At 34.7% G+C, this 18,844-nt stretch overlaps 1 protein-coding gene across 6 annotated transcripts in view; it reads left to right on the forward strand.

Moving 5' to 3' along the window:
* Positions 1–18,412, forward strand: part of RPS6KC1 (ribosomal protein S6 kinase C1) — a 208,398-nt gene extending 189,986 nt beyond the window's left edge. For all 6 annotated transcript variants that reach the window (XM_031937352.1, XM_031937354.1, XM_031937353.1 and 3 more), the window contains 3 exons: positions 1,333–1,415; positions 4,211–4,306; positions 11,719–18,412. In XM_031937352.1, coding sequence (XP_031793212.1) covers positions 1,333–1,415; positions 4,211–4,306; positions 11,719–11,829 — 290 coding nt within the window. In that variant the 3' untranslated portion in view covers positions 11,830–18,412. The remainder of the gene's footprint in view (positions 1–1,332; positions 1,416–4,210; positions 4,307–11,718) is intronic.
* The last annotated feature ends 432 nt before the right edge of the window (positions 18,413–18,844 follow it).

Here is an 18,844-nt window from a genome sequence, read left to right on the forward strand (position 1 = left end):
TTTCCCCAACTTCTGTCATTAGTTCTATTTTTCTTTTCTTATTCTTCCCTTGTTGTTCTCATTTACTCCCCAAACTTCAGCTATTGCTTTGACATAGATGACTAACAAATCCACATATCTGGCCTCGACTAACTCCTGAATTCCAAACTTTTATCTCTGACTGACAACAGGATATTGCTACCTGGATGTCCTATTGATACCCCAAACTATGTCTATTCTTATCCTCCTCCTCATCTTATGTGTCATAATCTAATAATCTTGTTATACGTAATATATTTCATAAATGTATATGTATTGCAAGTAATGCTGATGCTGCTGATAAACGATCGAGCTTATCTTTCCTTCCTAATTTCACTATTTCTATCAACCTCACTCCCATTTTTATCCATTGCCTCAATTTTGAAGTTTTTACTTTTGACTCTTCTTGTCTCTCGAATCCAATCTATTACTTGGTTCTTTATATTATCTCTCTAATTCATCCCTCTTTTTTTATTCCCATTTTTTCCATTCTAGTCCAGGTCCATCGTGTGACTGACTGGCAGTAGTAGTAATTGTTATCTCATGGCCCTTCATATTCCAACCATACTGGGCTGTATATATATCTTTTTTTCCCCTCCCTTTATCTCCTTCCTTCTATTATTTGCTATGCCTAGATTATCCCTTCTTTCCTTGGACCATTCCTTGACCTGTTGAATTCTTACCCATCTTTTAGAAGTCCATGTCAAATTCATAAAGCCTTACCTAATACCCTTTTCTCCTTCAGATTTTAACATTTTGCTTACATCCTTCCTACCACATGCACATCACGTATTGTTTTCTACTGTAATCACTTATGTATGTGTCCCAGTTCTCTAATATATTGTAAGCTCCATGACAACAGTGACTGTGTCTTATCTGACATCAGAGTCTAGCACAGGGACCTATATACAGTAGGTGCTTAACAAATGAGGATTTTCTCATTGCATTTCATTCTCAGGTGGAATGCTAGTGAGTAGTAACTTACTGGATAATAGTCCCTGATAAAGAGTTATTTGTAGTTTGCCTCAATTGAAAAATAAACTAGAGTGCTGGTCAAATGTGTTCATCTGAGTATATTAAATCTAACATCTTGAAAGTGTTCCTCCATCAATTAGAGAACAAATGTCTGGTCAAAAAAATAATGCAGCCACAGTAGGTGACTAAAGGGATAAGTAACTTTCAGAAATTTTGAAAGCCTAGTAGTATTTAGTATGTGCTCTCTCAGCATTAGAAAGTCACCTTGTAAATATATGTTAATTTTGAAGGTGTAATTGACCTTTGGAATTTTAATATCAACTTTTTTTGTGTGTTTAGAGGTTGGAGCAATTACAGAGGAAACCGAAGCCTGTGATTGGTGGAGCCTGGGTGCTGTCCTCTTTGAACTTCTCACTGGCAAGGTAAGCAGTGAGTGACTCAGGCTGCCTCATGTATTTTACTCAAGTACAATCCTAATTTCAAAGGCTCTGGAATTCTGACCCTTAGTAGTAATTTTTAGATCTGGAGCACAGTTAAAGACATTTTATTAATTTTTATTGTAATTAATAATTAGCCTGTATTAGTAATAAAAATATTACATTTTCTTGGTACCCAAATAAATTGGAGCCTCCAGATTGAAAAACAATTATATCATATATAATATAGTAATAATAAACTCAATAATAACACACTGATATGAAATATCAAATCTGGGTTAAACTTAATAACATATATTAAAACAAATTCCCTGAATTTTTCATTGTATATGATTATATATAATGTTTAGTTGCTAATTCACTTATGTCTTAATACAGTACATTATAATAGTATTTTACAATTTTATAAATGAGGTATTTTTAGTATTGTGACCTAAAAATTAAAAAGTATTAATTTTTAAGAAATTACTATATAATATGTACATTTATAAGTAAAATGGCTTTTTTGTTTGTTTGTTTTGCAAGTAAAGATTTATTTTTCTTAATTTTATTCACTTCCTCTACATTCTTTCAGCTCAATAACTTTTAAGCATGATGCTGTAAGGAAATAGATTTTTTTATACATATTTCCACATTTATCATTTATCACAAGAAAAATCAGAGCAATAAAAAAGGGAAAAGGATCCACATGTGCAAAAATTTTTGTAGTAGCTCTTTTTATAGTGGCAAGGAACTAGAAACTGAATGGATGCCCATCAGATGGAGAAAGGCTGAATAAGTCATGGTATATGAATGTTATGGAATATTATTGGTAAATAAGAAATGATCAGCAGGCTGATTTCAAAGAGACCTGGAGAGACTTGCATGAACTGATACTAAGGGAAGTGAGTAGAACCAAGAGAACATTGCACATAGCAACATGAAGATTATACGATGATCAATTCTGATGGACGTGGCTCTTTTCAATGGTGAGATGATTCAGGCCAGTCCCAATGGTCTTGTTATGGAGAGAGCCATCTGCACCCAGAGAGAGAACTGTGGGGACTGAGGGGACTGAGGGTGGATCACAACATAGTATTTTCATTTTGTTGTTTTCTTTCTCATTATTTTTTTCCTTTTTGATCTGATTTTTCTTGATAATTGTGGAAATATATATAGAAGAATTGCACATGCTCAACATATATTAGATTACTTGCTGTCTAGGGGAGAGAGTAGGGGGAAGGGAGGAAGAAAAAAATTTGAACACAAAGTTTTGCAAGGGTGAATGATGAAAACTATGTAAGCTTAAAATATTAATCTTAATATTTTAAAAATAAAAACATTTAAAAAAAGAAAAGAAAAATCAGATCAAAAAGGAAAAAAATAAGAAAGAAAACAAATTGCAAGCAAACAACAACAACAAAGTGAAAATACTATGCTGTGATCTACATTTAGTCCTGACAATCCTCTTTCTGGATGCAGATGACTCTTTCCATCAAAAGACCATTGGTACTAGCCTGAATCACCTCATTGTTGAAAAGAGCCATGTTCATCAGAATTGATCATCACATAATCTTATTGTTGCTGTGTACAGTGTTCTTTGGTTCTACTTCACTTAGTATCAGTTAACGTAAATCTCTCCAGGTCTCTCTGATATCATCCTCCTGATCATTTCTTACAGAACAATAATATTCCATAACATTCATATACCATAATTTATTCAGCTATTCTCCAATTGATGGACATTCACTCAGTTTCATTTCTTGCCATTACAAAAAGGGCTGTTACAAACATTTTTGTACGTGTGGGCTCCCTTTCCCTCCTTTGTGATCTCTTTGGGATACAAGCCCAGTAAAACCACTGCTAGATTAAAGTTCTGCTCCATTTGATAGCCCTTTGGGCATAGTTCCATATTATTCTCCAGAATGGTTAGAGTAGTTCACAACTCCACCAACAATGTATTAGTGTCCCAACTTTCCCACATCCCTTCCAACATTTATCATTATCTTTAAGGAAATAGATTTGTAAAAGACACCGTGTTTTCTGGAAAAAAGAGGAAATGTATAATTTTTCCTTTGTCAGGAAGTAGTATAACTTGCTAAGTAGTAAGGATTATAATATTCAATTAAATCAGATTTTAAAAATTATACATTCTTAAGCAAGTCCTAATGTATATTTTTTGTATGGAAGACAGACAATTGTTATATGAGCAAGAAGACATGAGTTCACATCCAGTCTTAGACACTTAGTAGCTGTTTGACCCTGGGCAAGTCAATTAATTTGCTGTAGTTTCTTCCTCTATAAAATGGAAATAAAAATAGCACATAAATCCCAGGTTGTTGTGAGGAACAAATGAGATAATAATAGTCAAGTGCTCAGCACCTGATAAATAATAATTGCCATGTAAATGTTAGCTATTATTATCACCAGTGTCATTGTTATTATTATTAATCCATGCTGATATGGCTAGAGAAGAGATGAGAATTTTGGAAACCTCATATAAATTTATACAGTGGCAAGAAAATTTTTCTAGGATAATTTTAAATAGTAAGGTGTTAAAGTAGAACTAGATTTGTCTATTCCAGAGCAATGCTTCCCTTTCCATTAAGCATAATTCAAAGTTAGAAGTTCTCTTAACCTATATTCCTATGTCTGAACTATTAAGGTGATACCATATAGATTGTAGTGCTTTCAGTTTATGTGTCAGCCTTCCCTTCTGTACTAGTCTGTCCATGAGTGCCAGAGTATAATAGACATTGATGATGTAGGCAATAATAAGTATCCCTGATTGGTTGTTTCAGACTCTGGCTGAGTGCCATCCTGCTGGGATAAATACTCATACTGCTTTGAACCTGCCAGAGTGTGTCTCCGAAGAGGCTCGGTCACTCATTCAACAGGTAATTTAATGGACTTAAATATGATCAAGTATATCAAGTATGCAAATTATCAGGATCCCATAGACCCTGGAACCTAAAATAAATTAAGTAATAATTTCAAATGTAGACTCTCCCATTTGTACTCTTTTGATTTAAGTTCCTTCTGTCATTATCACTGGTAAAGATGAAGAGAGGCAGTAAAAACTTGAAGATTGCTCATCATCACACAAGCACTCACTTCAGAGAACATTATTGTTCTGAAAATTTTAGTACAATTTAGGGACAACTTTTAGCTGTATATTTTCATGTGAGTATATGCATACACACATGTATGTTTATGTACACCTCAAACATGTATATACACATGCATGTATAAATATACTAATATTATACATATATATACACACACATATACACATATATACATATATATATATATATTTCATACATGCACATATATAAAAACTTGGATTTATATTCCTATAAGGTTTTTAATTCTAGTATTCTTCAAGATAAAAATTTTTTGAGATTATGCCCTGTTGTGTTTTTGTATTTCCAACACCTATTGTGGTCTCTTGTATATTATAGATATTTAAAATTTGGGAATTTTTTTGTGATGACTTATTAGCTCTAGGCCTGTCAGGGGTTGCTCTCTTATAGTTATTACATTTTATGGAAGTATATCAGTGACTGGCTGTTGAATTTTAATTCTTTTCTTAGGACATGATGGCAATTTGTCGGATCATTGTTAATGTATAGGATTTAGACTTAGTAGAGGAGCTTAGAGGTCATTCTATGTAGTCCCTTTACATAGGAAGACATTGAGGCTGAGAGCTTTCCTGACTTGCCCCAGATTAAACAGAGAGTAGGAGAGGTAGGGGGTTGAGCCTACATCTCCTAGTATTTGGTCTAGAACAGTTTTCCCTGTGCCACATTGACTTCTAAGTACAAATAGAGGTTTTTGTCTTAGAGAAATCCTCTAGATTTACCTCACTGTTGGCACCTGAAAATTGGTTTCAAATGGCATTAAGTAGATCATTAATATTTGTTACCTCAGAGGCAGATTTGGCCATCCCTATTTGAACCTTAGTTAACTCCCAGTGCAATTCCCAGTAAAATTAGCAAAGAATTAAATTAGCAATGTATACTCTTGTCTCCAGGTGACTCCAGGTGAGGAGTATTGAGAGTTGCTAGTAGTGTTGGGCTTTCTACACTGTTATCCATTATGCTGTGGTTTCATCAAATCAGAGGATATCTTTCAGTTCTCTTATACTAGTGTGAAAAAGGGAATGGGGAAGGTCGCTTAATAAACAAAAAAACTAGTGTTTTGGAAAAGTGCTTAAGTTAGGAAGAGAATTTCCTCACAAATTCTGAGAGAAATTAAAAAAAATCTGATTAGAAAGTTTAAGATAAAACTATCCAGAGTTCTTCATGAGTGCTTCATGTAGTAAATTAAAAAAAAAAAAAGTTGAAACATTCTTTGTAGGAAAAGAATAAGATAGCTTTTAGTAAAATCTTTTGACAAAGTCTGTTGTATCTTTTGGAGACATATGTTGGAAAATATGAGATATATGCGCTAGACAGTAGTATCACAGGGCATATTCAGAGCTAGTTGAATGTCTGGATCCAAAATATAATCTTTGATAGACTGATGTTAGTTTGAAAGGAGGTGTCCAGTGGAGTGTTCCAGGGATTGGTGATTGGGCAATTATATCACTATATATAGATACATAACTTATTGGTTGGAAGATCAGATCTATAAGCTCCGTGTTTTAATTTGCTTATCCAAAGAAACATTGTTAGTAAAAGGAAAAGGGGTATCTTGGCATGATTGGTAATTTGTCATTTTATTCTTTTATGTTCTTATGGGATTGCACAGTTGACAAAAAAATCATAGATATGTGATTATTCTGTCTTATGGAAAATTGTACCCATTTGATTATGTTTCCCAGCTTTCAGCAACAATAATTTCCTTGGAGCTTGTGTTCTTAGAAAACATTTGGTGTGCCATAACCAATGAAGTTCAGCCAATAAAGTAAATGTCATTAATATGAACATAGTTAACACATTTTCCATCCAATTAAAAAAAAAATAAACATTCTCATTTTTAGAATCTTTCCAGTATTTAGGAGTATGTACTTAAGTTTGTATTTAGTTTAAATTACACTATACTTTTGAGGCAACTAGATGGTTCAGTAGATTAAGCCCTGGCCTTGCAATAAGGAAGAACTTAGTTCAAATTCTGCCTCATTAACTTGCCTTGATCTCAGGCAAGTCACTTCATTTCTTTGTAACTTACTTTCTTCATGTATAAGTGGATAATAATAATAGCAGTGACTTCCTAGGGTAGTATAGGTTCAGGTGAGAAGGTGTATAAGTTGCTATATAAATGCCAGTGGTGATGATAATAATGAAGAAGAAAGATATATGTAAAGGATGCCATTGGAACATAAATCTCTGTATTCTCATTCCTTATTGGTTGTTATTTATACAATTCCTAAGAAACCAGCTTCATCAGCCTCAGATCAGCCATTACTGACAAATATTATTGAAAGATAGAATTTGCAACTTAACATGATCTTTCCTGAGGAACTCTCTCTTGGAAGAAGCTGGATGTACTGTGTAAATGCCTATACTTTGGCAGATTCAGTTTATACCATGCAGTATCAATCACTCCACTTCCTGAAGTGATTTCACTTAATGAGAGTCAAATATGAGTCTTATTTGTATTGTAATGTTTTTGGAGACATAGTCCTGTAGAGAGGTGGTAGAAACAGTTACTCCATAAAATAAACTATTTATATTTTTTCAATTTTTTGTTGCTTGAGAGTTGAATTTCATAGTCAGAAATATAATTTAACAGTATAACAAGTCTTTATCAGTGTGTTTGCAGTGTTAGCTTTGTGTTAAGATGCCTGATGCCTTCTATAATTTAAAAATCAAATGGGATGCATTTTGGATGTTCTTACAGTATGAAAAGTATCATTTTGAAAGGTTTTTAGCACCTCTTTAGCAGCTTTCTTCTGAATCTGGATGAAATTCAGAATTTGCTGAAATAATTTTTGTGGTCCTTCTTTATCAAAATTTTTAGGGAAAAAATTAGCTTCACTCTAGCTAATTGTGACTATAGAGCATTTGCTTTAATTCATTTGACAATTATAAGTTTACTGTATTTATAGGCATTATTCTCAATTCTAGGGAAGAGAGTATTTGGGTAAGATGTGCTTCTTGCTCTTCCAAAGCTAATGGCTTTCCAGTGAGCTACAGTGGATATATAGATAAATAGAATACCTTAAGTTCTTTAGAGATGTGCAAAACAAAGTACAAAATGAAGCCTCAGCAAGGACAAGTCTTTACCACTGCAGAGATAAGACAAGGCTTCTCAGAAGAGGTAGCATTTGAGTTGTGCTGAAGTGTATAGAGTTCAAGACCTGAGAATAGAAAGAGAGCAGAAAAGTGTAGGAAACGGCCTGAGCAAAAGCATGTAGACAGTAAGACATGGAGCACGACAGACAGAGAGTTAGTGAGATAAGCTTGGACAGGTAAGATGACAGCAGGTTGTAGTGCTTTGGATGCTAGCAAAGGAAGTCAAGTTTTATTCAGAAGAAAGGCTATTCTATATCTATATATATATATCTATATATCTATATATCTATCTATATATATATTTTAGCAGAAGAGTGTCCTCCCTAGATCTATAAATGAGGAATATTGTCTAGCAGTGGTATAAAGAACAGAGTTGAGGATGGAGAGTGTGATGATGGGAAGACCTATTAGGTGGTAAATGAAGTAATCAAGCAGGGAGAATAATTAGGACTTGTACAAGTTTGGTGGCAGTGGGAATAGTTATGTCAATATGCATTAATAAAGGTTTACTCTGTGCCAGGTACTCTGCTAAGCTCTAGAAATACAAATGAACAAAGAAAGACAGTTTCTGCCCTCAAGGAAGGAGGAAAGAAAAGAAGGGAAAGAAATCTATATGGTACCTTTTAGGTATCGGGTACTGTGCCAAGTGCCATTTACAAATAGCTCTTTTGACCAAGGAACTTATATTCTAATGGGGGAAGATAACATATAAAGGGAGATGAAAAGTGTGAAGATATAAGGCAGAGGAGGAGTACTCAGATGGGGCCATGGAGGATAAGTCTAGAGAGTTAAGGGAGAGCTGGGAGAAGTGAAGGAATGAGCATGGGACTGACCTGGGCATTTTCTCAAAATGGAAGCTTTAAGAGAAGCTCCCCAAAAGGAAGACATGGATGCAAAGGCATAGAGCTCTTCCAAGGTAAAAAAGGTTGCTGGAACTTGGAGAATGAGGAGCAGAGACAGGAGAGAAGTGAAGGGGTGAGAAGTTGGAAGAAAACAGATGTGAGAGATTGTGGAGGTAAAAATAACAGAGGACTTGATTTGACTTAGAAGTAAAGGAGAGAGAAAAGTCAAAGATACTCCTATTTTCCAGCATATGAGAGTGGGAAACAGTGGTACCACTAAGAGAAATAATGAAGTTAAGTTAAGGTGCAGGTTAAGGAGAAGAAAGAATAAATATAATTTTGGACATACAGGATTTTGAGGTGTTGTGGTGACAGCTAGATTTAGATTCTGTTCTTTAGTCAGTTGAAAATGTAGGCCTGAAACAAAAAAAAGTGTCCAAGGCTGAAGGTGTAGCTTTTGGAGTCATTTGAACAGAGACAGATTGTAGAAAGGTGAGGAGTTCAAAAAGACCAAACCTTGAAGAACATATACCTTAAGAGGTCAAGGAGCATATAAGAAGTCAGTGAAAGAGGGAGAAAAAAATATCTTTGATTCCAAGAAAGAAAAAGTTATAGAGAAGAGAAGAGATGATCAACAGTTTCAAATGCTACACTAAGGTTACACAGGATGCAGACTATTGGATTTGGAGATTAGTAGAATATTGGTGACTTTAAAAGAATTGTTTTAATGATGTGATAAGACTAAAGTCCAGTTATAAGGAATTAAACAAGATTGGAGAAAGTGGAAGCATTTGTTGAAGAAAGTTTATTTCAAATTTAATGGAGAGAGATAAGATGATATCAAACTATGATAGAATGGTCAAAAGGAGATTGTTTATACTATATTGGGGGATATCTGAATATATTTGTAGGCAGGTAGGAAGGAACAAGTAGAAAGAAAAAGACAGAAAGATACCTGAAAGAAAGAGAATGATTGCTGTAACAAGGTCCTGAAGAAGGCATGAGGAGATGGAACTAAATTCAGTAGAGAGATTAGCTTTTATAAGAATAAAAAATATAAAAAAGTACCTTTTCCAATGCTACCATAGAGAAGGACAAGAGAAGATGGTTTATGTAGCTAAGAAGTGTATGGGATTAAAGCTCCCTTTGAGTAACCTCCATTTGAGGTTAGGAGGAGATTGAAAGCTAGGCCACCCATAAGTGCAGAGACCAGTATTCTGATAGGGGGTTTGAGGAAAGAAGAATTTGAAAAATTACTTTGGTACGGAGCTGCAGAAATTTTAATGAAGCCATGGTGAGAGCTTGTCATCAATTTGAAATGAGCAGAATCAATCATTTTGTAACTTATTCCACTGATACTTATAGCTTAGAAGTCATAATGAAGAAATGATAGGATTTCTCGGGAGGAGCTATATAATATAATGAAAAGAACACTGGCTTGGAGGTTGGAAGGGCCTGATTCGAGTCTTGCTTCTGGCATATGCTACCTTTGTGGTCCAGGACAAATCATTTACTCTTGGGTCTCAGTTTTTCCATCTATAAAATGAAAGGATTGGACCAGATAACTTCCAGAAGTCCTTTCTCATTCTAAATCTATACTCTTTTGATTATTCAAGTGAAGTCTAGCAGATTGGAAGCAGAATAGTGGGTGAGAATTGAATGTTCTTAACTAGTTCTAACTCTTAAAGAGACAAGAGATTTTTACAGTAGAGTGTTGGACATTTTAATTTTCAAAAAGAGAATCCATAGGATATAACACTTGTTGAGATATAATCAACTCATATCCTATAAATATATTTTTAAAAATTATTTTAATTTTTTCAGTTCAAAATTCTTTTTCTCTCTCTGCTCTTTTCCTATCATGGAGAAGGCAAGAATTGTGATTTCCCAATAAACATATGAAGTCATGCTAAATATATTTCCACCCTATGAATTATATATTAAAAAACTGGGTTTTCTTCCAATAATTCTTAGCCACCGTGGAGCATATCAACCTGAAATATTGCACATATCTTTTTTTACTCTTCTTATGTTGCACATGATTCTATAATATAACCACCTAATGATTATTATTAGTTTATCATAAATAATACCAATCTCTGAGTGGATTAATAAAAATGTGTGTGCGCTGTATGTCAAGTACTGTGCCAAGCATTAGAAATACAAATAAAAAATGACATAGCTCTGAGCCTGCTCCCCACCCTTCACTCTCAAACTTCAAGGAGCTTACTTTCTAAAGAAGGAGATAAATATAAAGTAGAATGGTAGCCATATAAAGGAATTTTGGGCAGGGGAATTACAAGTCTATAACCTAACACAGTTGAGAATTTTTTACTAGATGCAGTGGTATTCCTGATTTGATTACTGTTTCCAGGAATTAGAAAGCAATAATGGTAATCTATCTGCATGGCTGTGTAGGAAGTAAAAGATATTGCCAGAAGTTGGTTAGAGTATGTGAATTATCCACTTTTATTTGCTCCCCAGTCTAGACATCCTAGCCTTATGGCAGGAACTCCAAAGTTTAATGGGTCAATTGTCTCAGGGACTAGGAGCTTGATTTCTACAGGTCTGGTCTAGAATAGTTCCAGGTAGAAAGATGTAGGACAGCAGCAAAGCAGAACATCTAGATGAGATTATAGTCTGGTTAAATCTACTATATATAGTGGACAAGGGTGAGTTTATACTAATTCACAAATCTTGACAGCTTCAGACAGAACTTCCAAAATAAAGTAAATTGCCCCAGGGATTTAGGGGCCATGATTTAAATCTTAAGAAATAAAAAGTAATTTTCATTTATTAGATGAGATTCTGTCCAATGGGTCATTTATTCCCAGTACATGCTTCAACTATTTCTAGCCCTAGGGGAACCATTATATAAATTTCTGCCTTTGTATAAAACAAATAGTGCATTAGGAAATCTGATAATCTCTACAATTTCCTAAAGTGTATATAGGGAGTAAATGGTTTCATCTCAATAACTTAGCACAACCTTAACCTGTTTTTACTAAATGCAGTTGAAAGAAGCAGTGTCATACTATAGCAGGATAAACCCTGAACCTGTGCTTGGCAGGGAGTGTTTAGATTGTACTATTATTTACAAGTAAACACAGTCAGCTGGTTCTTAATAAAGCATAACTCTCCTGAGGGTAGACTCAGTCTTTCCTATCTTGCCTAAGCTTTTTTTTTTTTTTTTTAATCCTTATTAATTGAATCCTGCTTTTCTAGCTCTTGCAGTTCAACCCTGTGGAGCGTCTTGGTGCTGGAGTTGCTGGTGTTGAAGACATCAAGTCTCATCCATTTTTCACCCCTGTGGATTGGGCAGAACTAATGAGATGAAAGCAACCCAGGGTTCATCTGACAAGCTCTGGTTCGCAGTGACAAGTGTCTCTAGCAAGGCTGACTTGCAGTAATTTATAGAGCACCAAATCACTTGGACAAAGACATTTAAAGGAAATGGGGGAAGAGAAAGGCCAAAAGAAAACAATTTAATCTGAATTACTGATTAAATTGGGCATTAGTTGGTTTATACAGCAAGGGACTATTGTTTGTAAACTTTTAACCAAGGTGTGGTCTCTATTAAATTTGTTTGTGTGTACTTGTGTGTGTGCGCACGCTTGTGAGTGTGCATGTTGCAGAGAAACTACATACTCAACAGAAAAAGGAATGCACTTAAAAATGTACTTCTGATACATTATTGGAAGCGCAGAACTTAGTGCCATGTGTAAGGAAAGCTTTGAAGTGTCAGTTAACACCATTTTCTTTTCAGCTACAACTGGTTGAAATGATTAAATGATTTAATGTTATGTGCTGAATAAGATACTAGAAGTGCTTTATACATAATGTCATATACAAAGTTTAAAAAGCAAGAAAAAAAATCACGTATATTCTCGTGAACCCATCAAGCTCTGCTCAGATGCATCTTGAATGTGGTTATATATTGTTTCACACCTTGGGAAGTCCACATAAGGGAAAAAACAAACAACAGTCCATGATGCTCTCAACTTTGTTTTGTCCGTTAACATTGGCTATTTGCAATTTATATTCATATGCTCTACCTTTCTTCAACCATCTCCACCTGCATTTGGAGCCATTATTAGTAATTTGTATTAAAAGACATCATCACGCAAAAGGTAATAGAGTAATTTATTTCCCCAAATTGTATCACCTTAATAAGGATCAAAAAATCATGGTAAATGTATTGGTAAAAATATTGATTTTTTTTTTTTTTTCCCTGTTAACAGTTTCTGTTAAGGCTTCCACCCATTTTTACTTGAGAGAATGTTAATCCTCGCTTAAAAAAAAACAAAAAACAAAAAATCCTCATCAATTTTTGCCAAAAGCTTTTTTTCCCCCTGAAATTGATTACTGTGTTGTTCTAAATATAGGCTTCCATCCTCCCCTCTCCTCACCCTCCCCAAATGGCATGTATAAAATTTGAGTAACCTTCAGTTACTGTCTTTCTAAACACTAACTTTTACATATATACGAAAGAATAATAAAAGCGACAGAGATAGAGTTGTGGTGACAGAAATGAATACCATACCATTATTTAAATAGAAAGAAGTATAAAATGGATTTTCATGGTAAAGATTATATAGTTATTGTGTGTAAATATTTTTCATTGTATACTGATTTTCTTTTTCCTTTTTAAAAAGTACACAAGTTAGGGCAGTCTATATCTAGACCAAACTGGTATATTTTTCTGCATATTTTCCTTATACTTTACTTTAGAAGTATCAAATGGCTATTGGCATTGTGGCCTGCAACATTCCCCAGAGCTGCTGAACCAGGTTAAAATGTAATTGGGAAATATTTAACAAAATAAAGGAAAATACAAAAGAACAGAGATAATGTTAATATGTGGTTTTCTATGTCAATATGCGGCATACAGGAATCCTGTTTAGTGGGTCAGTTTTAGTTTAGGTTTAATGTCCTTAGTTTCCCTTAGAGTTTGACACCATTGCCCTGCTGAATCTTAGTTTATAGTTTGGTATACTTAGAATCTGAAAAATCCAATCAAAGTTGAATTGAAAAATGTTGCTAATTTTTTTACCAACAAATTCCCTGCTGATCTATTTGAGTACTAACATCTCAAATGTTTGTAATATTTAATATTTGTGTGTAGATATAATTATTCTTCAGTATACCAATCTGTTTTACTGTTGTGAGGATAAATGCAGTGTAGTGGAGTTATTTTCTAAACCTTCTATTTGCAGACTTTTTTAAGTTCAAAGAGTTTTGTCCAAAGAACAAAGGACAGGCAGAACCTTCAGCCACCAGAAATTTTTATAGTATTCTGCATGCAGGTTTTAAATTGCTTGTATTTTGAGATCTGTTGACAGCCTACCCCCACCTCAAATGCATCTGCACAGCTTCCATCTGCCAGTGACCAGGTCTACTCACCAAATTGAAATGGAAAAGGAAAATGCTTTAGTGAAACAAAGGAAATCTGGAAGCACTTTTTTCTTTTTCAGCTATTCCACTACCTTTTTTTTCTCTCTCCATCCCCCTCCTTCTTGTGACCTGAATGCCATCTGAGGGGTTGTAACAACACTGGAGGTTGGGGAGCAGGTCACCAAGATCATCCCCTTTAGCATATTGGTCAAGATGACATCACTCTCTGCAATTGGATTTCGATTCACCACCCCCTTGTCTCAAAACAGGAACTCCCACAGGTGAGCAATAGGAATGATTTCCTGTGTCGGATTGGTAGGAAATCTGCCTGTGCTCAGACCTGGGACTTGCAGAACTTCCTTCCAGAAGTGCCCTGATTGTGACTTTCTGTACCAAGGTGAAATACCTTACTGTACCATTTGATTTGTGTTCCCTGGGCTCAGGTTATAGTAATATCAACTGATGAGTAAATCTGGTCTGTTAGGATTATTCCACTATAACAATTTTCAACATTATCTTGCTTAAATGTATATGTATAAAAACTCATGTGTGTGTGTGTGTGCCTGAACAGATATGAATCAAGTGAGAAAAAATGGTACACTAATCATTTGGTTTGAACCAATTGGGTTTAATGTAAACATATGTCTTTATATGCCTTTAACAAATCTGATTACCCTAATACATTTTGGGAGGGGGGGGGGGTAGGAGGAGTGGATCCATGATAATTTTGATTTATCCATTTACAAATATTTATTCTAAATGCTAATGCTATAGTGTATTCTCTTGGAAGGAAAAGGGGAAACATTGTCACTTGGCAGCATATCTTTGCACAAAATGAACAAATCTTTGATTTGTTACTGTATTTCTTAAAATACTTAAATATATTGGCTTTTTTGTTCTTTACAAAAGGACTACTTTTGAAATTACTGACAGTAATAATCATTTATTGTGATGAAGGTAATTTGGCATGCTTTTGTGCTATTCATTTGAGGATCTAAAAGCACCAAGGAGAAAACAAACATTTCAGTTACTTATTTCAAATATGAACTGAGGGTAGAGTATTAAATAAATCTGCCTGGTAGAATAACTGAAATATTGAAAGCACACGTTGCTATTTGGTTCTTCTCATTCTTTCTACCTACGACTCCACTAGTATTTCATTATCCCTGGGCTTTCTTATTTTTCCCTCTGTTCATGAGAATGTGCACTATGAAATTATTTGTCCTTTGGTTTAAGTCCTATTTGTTTCTATTCCTTGAAAAGAAGGCTGGACTACTGTGAACCAATTTCTCACTCTGTGGTTAAGGAAATTTTAGGGAAAATAGTATAAACTTCTAGCAAGCACAATCTGAAGAGATTTTTGCTCAGGAGCCATGATAGACTCAGTGTAAAATATAAAAAAGTCAAACACTGACAACTCATGTACATGGGAAGGCTTTTCCACTTAGCATCAAGTATCTCCTCCCAAAGTGTCTCACAGATATTATTGCATAACTTGTGTAGCATGTCCTGTTGAATATCTCCAAAGCCTTTGGATGGGGCTTCTTCTGAGAGGGTCTCATTCTAACCCTTGGTATATTTTACTTTTCAAAGTACACTTCATGGAATCTAAGTTGGGGCAGACCTCAGAGACCAACTCACACCTGAATACAAAGTCCTTTTCTAACCTACATCAGGCAAATATCTTCCACTTTTTGTGTGATGACCCCTTGGTGAGGGGAAACCTTTAACTTTTCCCAAGGAGTACTTTCCATTGGAAAATAACCTGAGGAGGTTTTTCTTAATATTAATCCTAAGTCACTCTTCAACTTCCAGTCATTGTTCTCTTTAGAGACAAATTGAATTCTTGTTTCAAATAAAAACTTACAGTATACAGTAATTTAAAGTTTTCAAAATGCTTTACATACTTTATCTGATCTGATCCTCATAACTTTTGTGAGATGGATGTTATCATCACACCCGTTTTATACATGAGAATACTAAAGCTCAGAAAAGTTAAATGTTTTTCCCCTGCATCACACATCTAATAGGTGTTAGAGGTAGAATTTGAAACTAAATTGTCCTCATTTGGTGTTCTGGTATTGTGTCTCCTCCTTAGTATGTCCCCTTTCCTCCACCCTCAGCTAAACATTCTCAGTTCCTTAAACTTAGCTTTGTATGCATGAGCTCCAAATCCTTTACTTTTGGTTGTCTCTTCCTCCTTGTAGTCTTGCTTATCATTGTCCTTTCTCATTTGTGATCCCCAGAGCTATATATAGTACTCCTGATGTGCCTTAATCCAGATATGACACAGGACTGTCACTTTCCCAGTTCAAGACACCTTGCTTGTCTTAATGCAGCTTGATTATATTCAGTTTTGAGGGGAATGGAGGGCAATAAAGCGTACTTTTTTGACTGAGGATGAGCTTATAATTAGCCAGAATTTCCATACTTTTTTCAGATGAATGGCTGTTCATCTATGCCGCTCTCATGTTGTGCTTGTAAAAGTACAAGTCAACATCTGAGCCCATATGCAAGATTTTACATTTGTCCCTAGTGTCATCTTATTAGATTAGGCTTGACCTTTTAGTCTGTTGAGCTTTGGAGGAGATCTTAATGGTTATTCAACCCATTACACTTTTCTCCAGTTCTATGGTGCCTCTTCTGTTTAGTTATTGCAAGTTGAAGCAATCACTTCAGACAGTTCTTTCAGTAGCCTGACATCTAATAGAATTTGTGGCTAATGACTTGAATTTCTCAAGATTATCTAGGTTCTCTATTACTGTATTTCCTTTTAGCTCAGTTTTCAGCTGTCTGCTAGCCATATTTGTTCTATCCTTTCCAGTTCAGTGAGCATTCTCCTTGTCAGAGAAAGTAAAGCAATATAAGATTTGAGTGGTTCTGCTTTCTGTCTATTTTCTGTTATCTTCATTTTATCCACTCTGAGCAGCAGTCCTATTCCTTCTTGATTTTCCTCTTTTTTACAGTATGGATTTTTAAAATGTCTTTATGGCCTTAGCTTTCTTCACTACGCTTAATTCTTTCAGAATTGTAGCACTCTTGACACTGTTCTTGTATGACATGACTATGTATTTATCCTGTGTTACCTGTCTTTATTTTTATATTTTTTAAGATGAGTTGGCTAATGAGTTTCTTGTGTATTGCATATTAATTTCTTTATATATGATACCCCCTTTTCTTACTCAATGGATTAAAAATTTTTTTTTTCTGAATTTAACTTTTGAGAACTTCCCATCCTGCCTGAGCTGAATTTGCCAGAAGAATTTTAAGCTATAGGATCCTGACTCTCTGTCTCAGAATCTATTAATATCTGTGCTTCCCAAATCTAGGATACATTTTAATCTTCTCTTACAAATTCAAAGATGGAAGGTTGAATTCCTCTCAAGGTTACTATCGTTTTCCAGTTCTGAGGGGAAAGGCCACATGTTGTCAGTTTGTTATTAAGTTATCGCGTTTCCTACTTGTCCCAGTTCATAGGATCATAAGATTTTATAGTTAGTAGTTTTCAAGGCCATTTAATCTAATTTATACAAAGGAATTCAACTAGCATGTATCCCACTGACCATATAGCCTTTGCTTGAAGATGGGCAGTAATAGAGGCAATTTTTTCTGATATTAATAATTTGCAACTTCTCCCCATCATTTCTGTACTAGACTTGTTGATTGATGCTGAGTTCACTAAAGAACTTGGTTTTTAGAAATCGCTTCTCTCTCTTTCCTTCCACCTTTATATTGTTGTCTGACATCTCCACTTGTGTCTGTAATCTGCATAATTTTTTGTTTTTTCTGCCATAAGAATAAACTATAGAAAGGAGTAAGGCAGGGTTTAGATCTATTCATCCCCAGATTAATGGGAGCTGAAGGTTAGGAGTAAAGTTCATTGAGATGAAAATAGGTTTAGAGAACCTACCTATATTTAATTTTCTACTTCAAAGTCCTTTAACTTTTCCAGAATAGTAACAAAGGTGAAATAGTGGTATTCTCCCCCCTTACCTTGCCTTAAATTCTGTCTTTATATTGAAATAATCAAATTGATTCTGTATTCTTTTCAATTGATCCTTTTTACAATTAATTGATTTTGTCCTGTAACTACCCAAGTCATGATTCTTTGTTACTGAACTTAATTCATAAATTTAGCTGGTCTGTAATGAATTAAGCTTAGAAATCCAGTTCTCCTGTTAATCATTGTTCTATTCTAGACCAGAGAGTCTGGTCTAGTATCTTTAAACCACCAACCTATCCTTTAAGTGTGTCTGATTTGTTATCCAAAAGAAGTCTGGCTTTCTTGCTCTTTCTTTGCAGATGCAGCAGGACTCAAACAATGAGCATTTCTCAGACAGGAGGAAAGAAGCAAGTTATTACTAGCCCCTCATTCCCAATTTCTATCCAATCCTATTTTCTTCCATTTATGCTAGCTTTCCTGTTTTTTGTATTCCTCCAATCTATAAAAAGTGTTGTTAACCCCATAACTAGATCATATCTTTGCTGGGGAAGTAAATTATTAATAAATTTATCATGCTCGAAACTTTGTCTCGGTCTACCTTAATTTTTTAATTATTATAGTGCATAGCTTTGTCTTTTGATGGCAGACATAGTAAGATTAAAAATTGGTGCTTTTTTTCTCATTGCAGAACTTAAAACTATCATCTAATTAATTTAGGTTTTGGAGCATTTGATGTCTACTCAGCTCATTTTAAGTATCTTGTATTAAGCCCTTATGTTGAAGGGCTCCTGAATGGCAAAGGCTAGGAAGTCAGCTCTTTCTAAATAAAGTACTAAACATAATAGCAATAGGGAAATAGGAAGTAAAGTGCCACAGGTTTTTTGTGACTCGGGAATCACTTGTTCTCCCAAGGACAGTAAATAGGAAACTCGAGAATGAGCTTCCTCTTTTGTGAGATTTATGATAGCGGCATCAAGTAGTCAAATGATGCAGCTTGCATTTATGGGTCTTTTT

This window comes from Sarcophilus harrisii, chromosome 4 (assembly GCF_902635505.1).
Source record: "Sarcophilus harrisii chromosome 4, mSarHar1.11, whole genome shotgun sequence".
In the NCBI taxonomy this organism is placed as follows: Eukaryota; Metazoa; Chordata; class Mammalia; order Dasyuromorphia; family Dasyuridae; genus Sarcophilus; species Sarcophilus harrisii.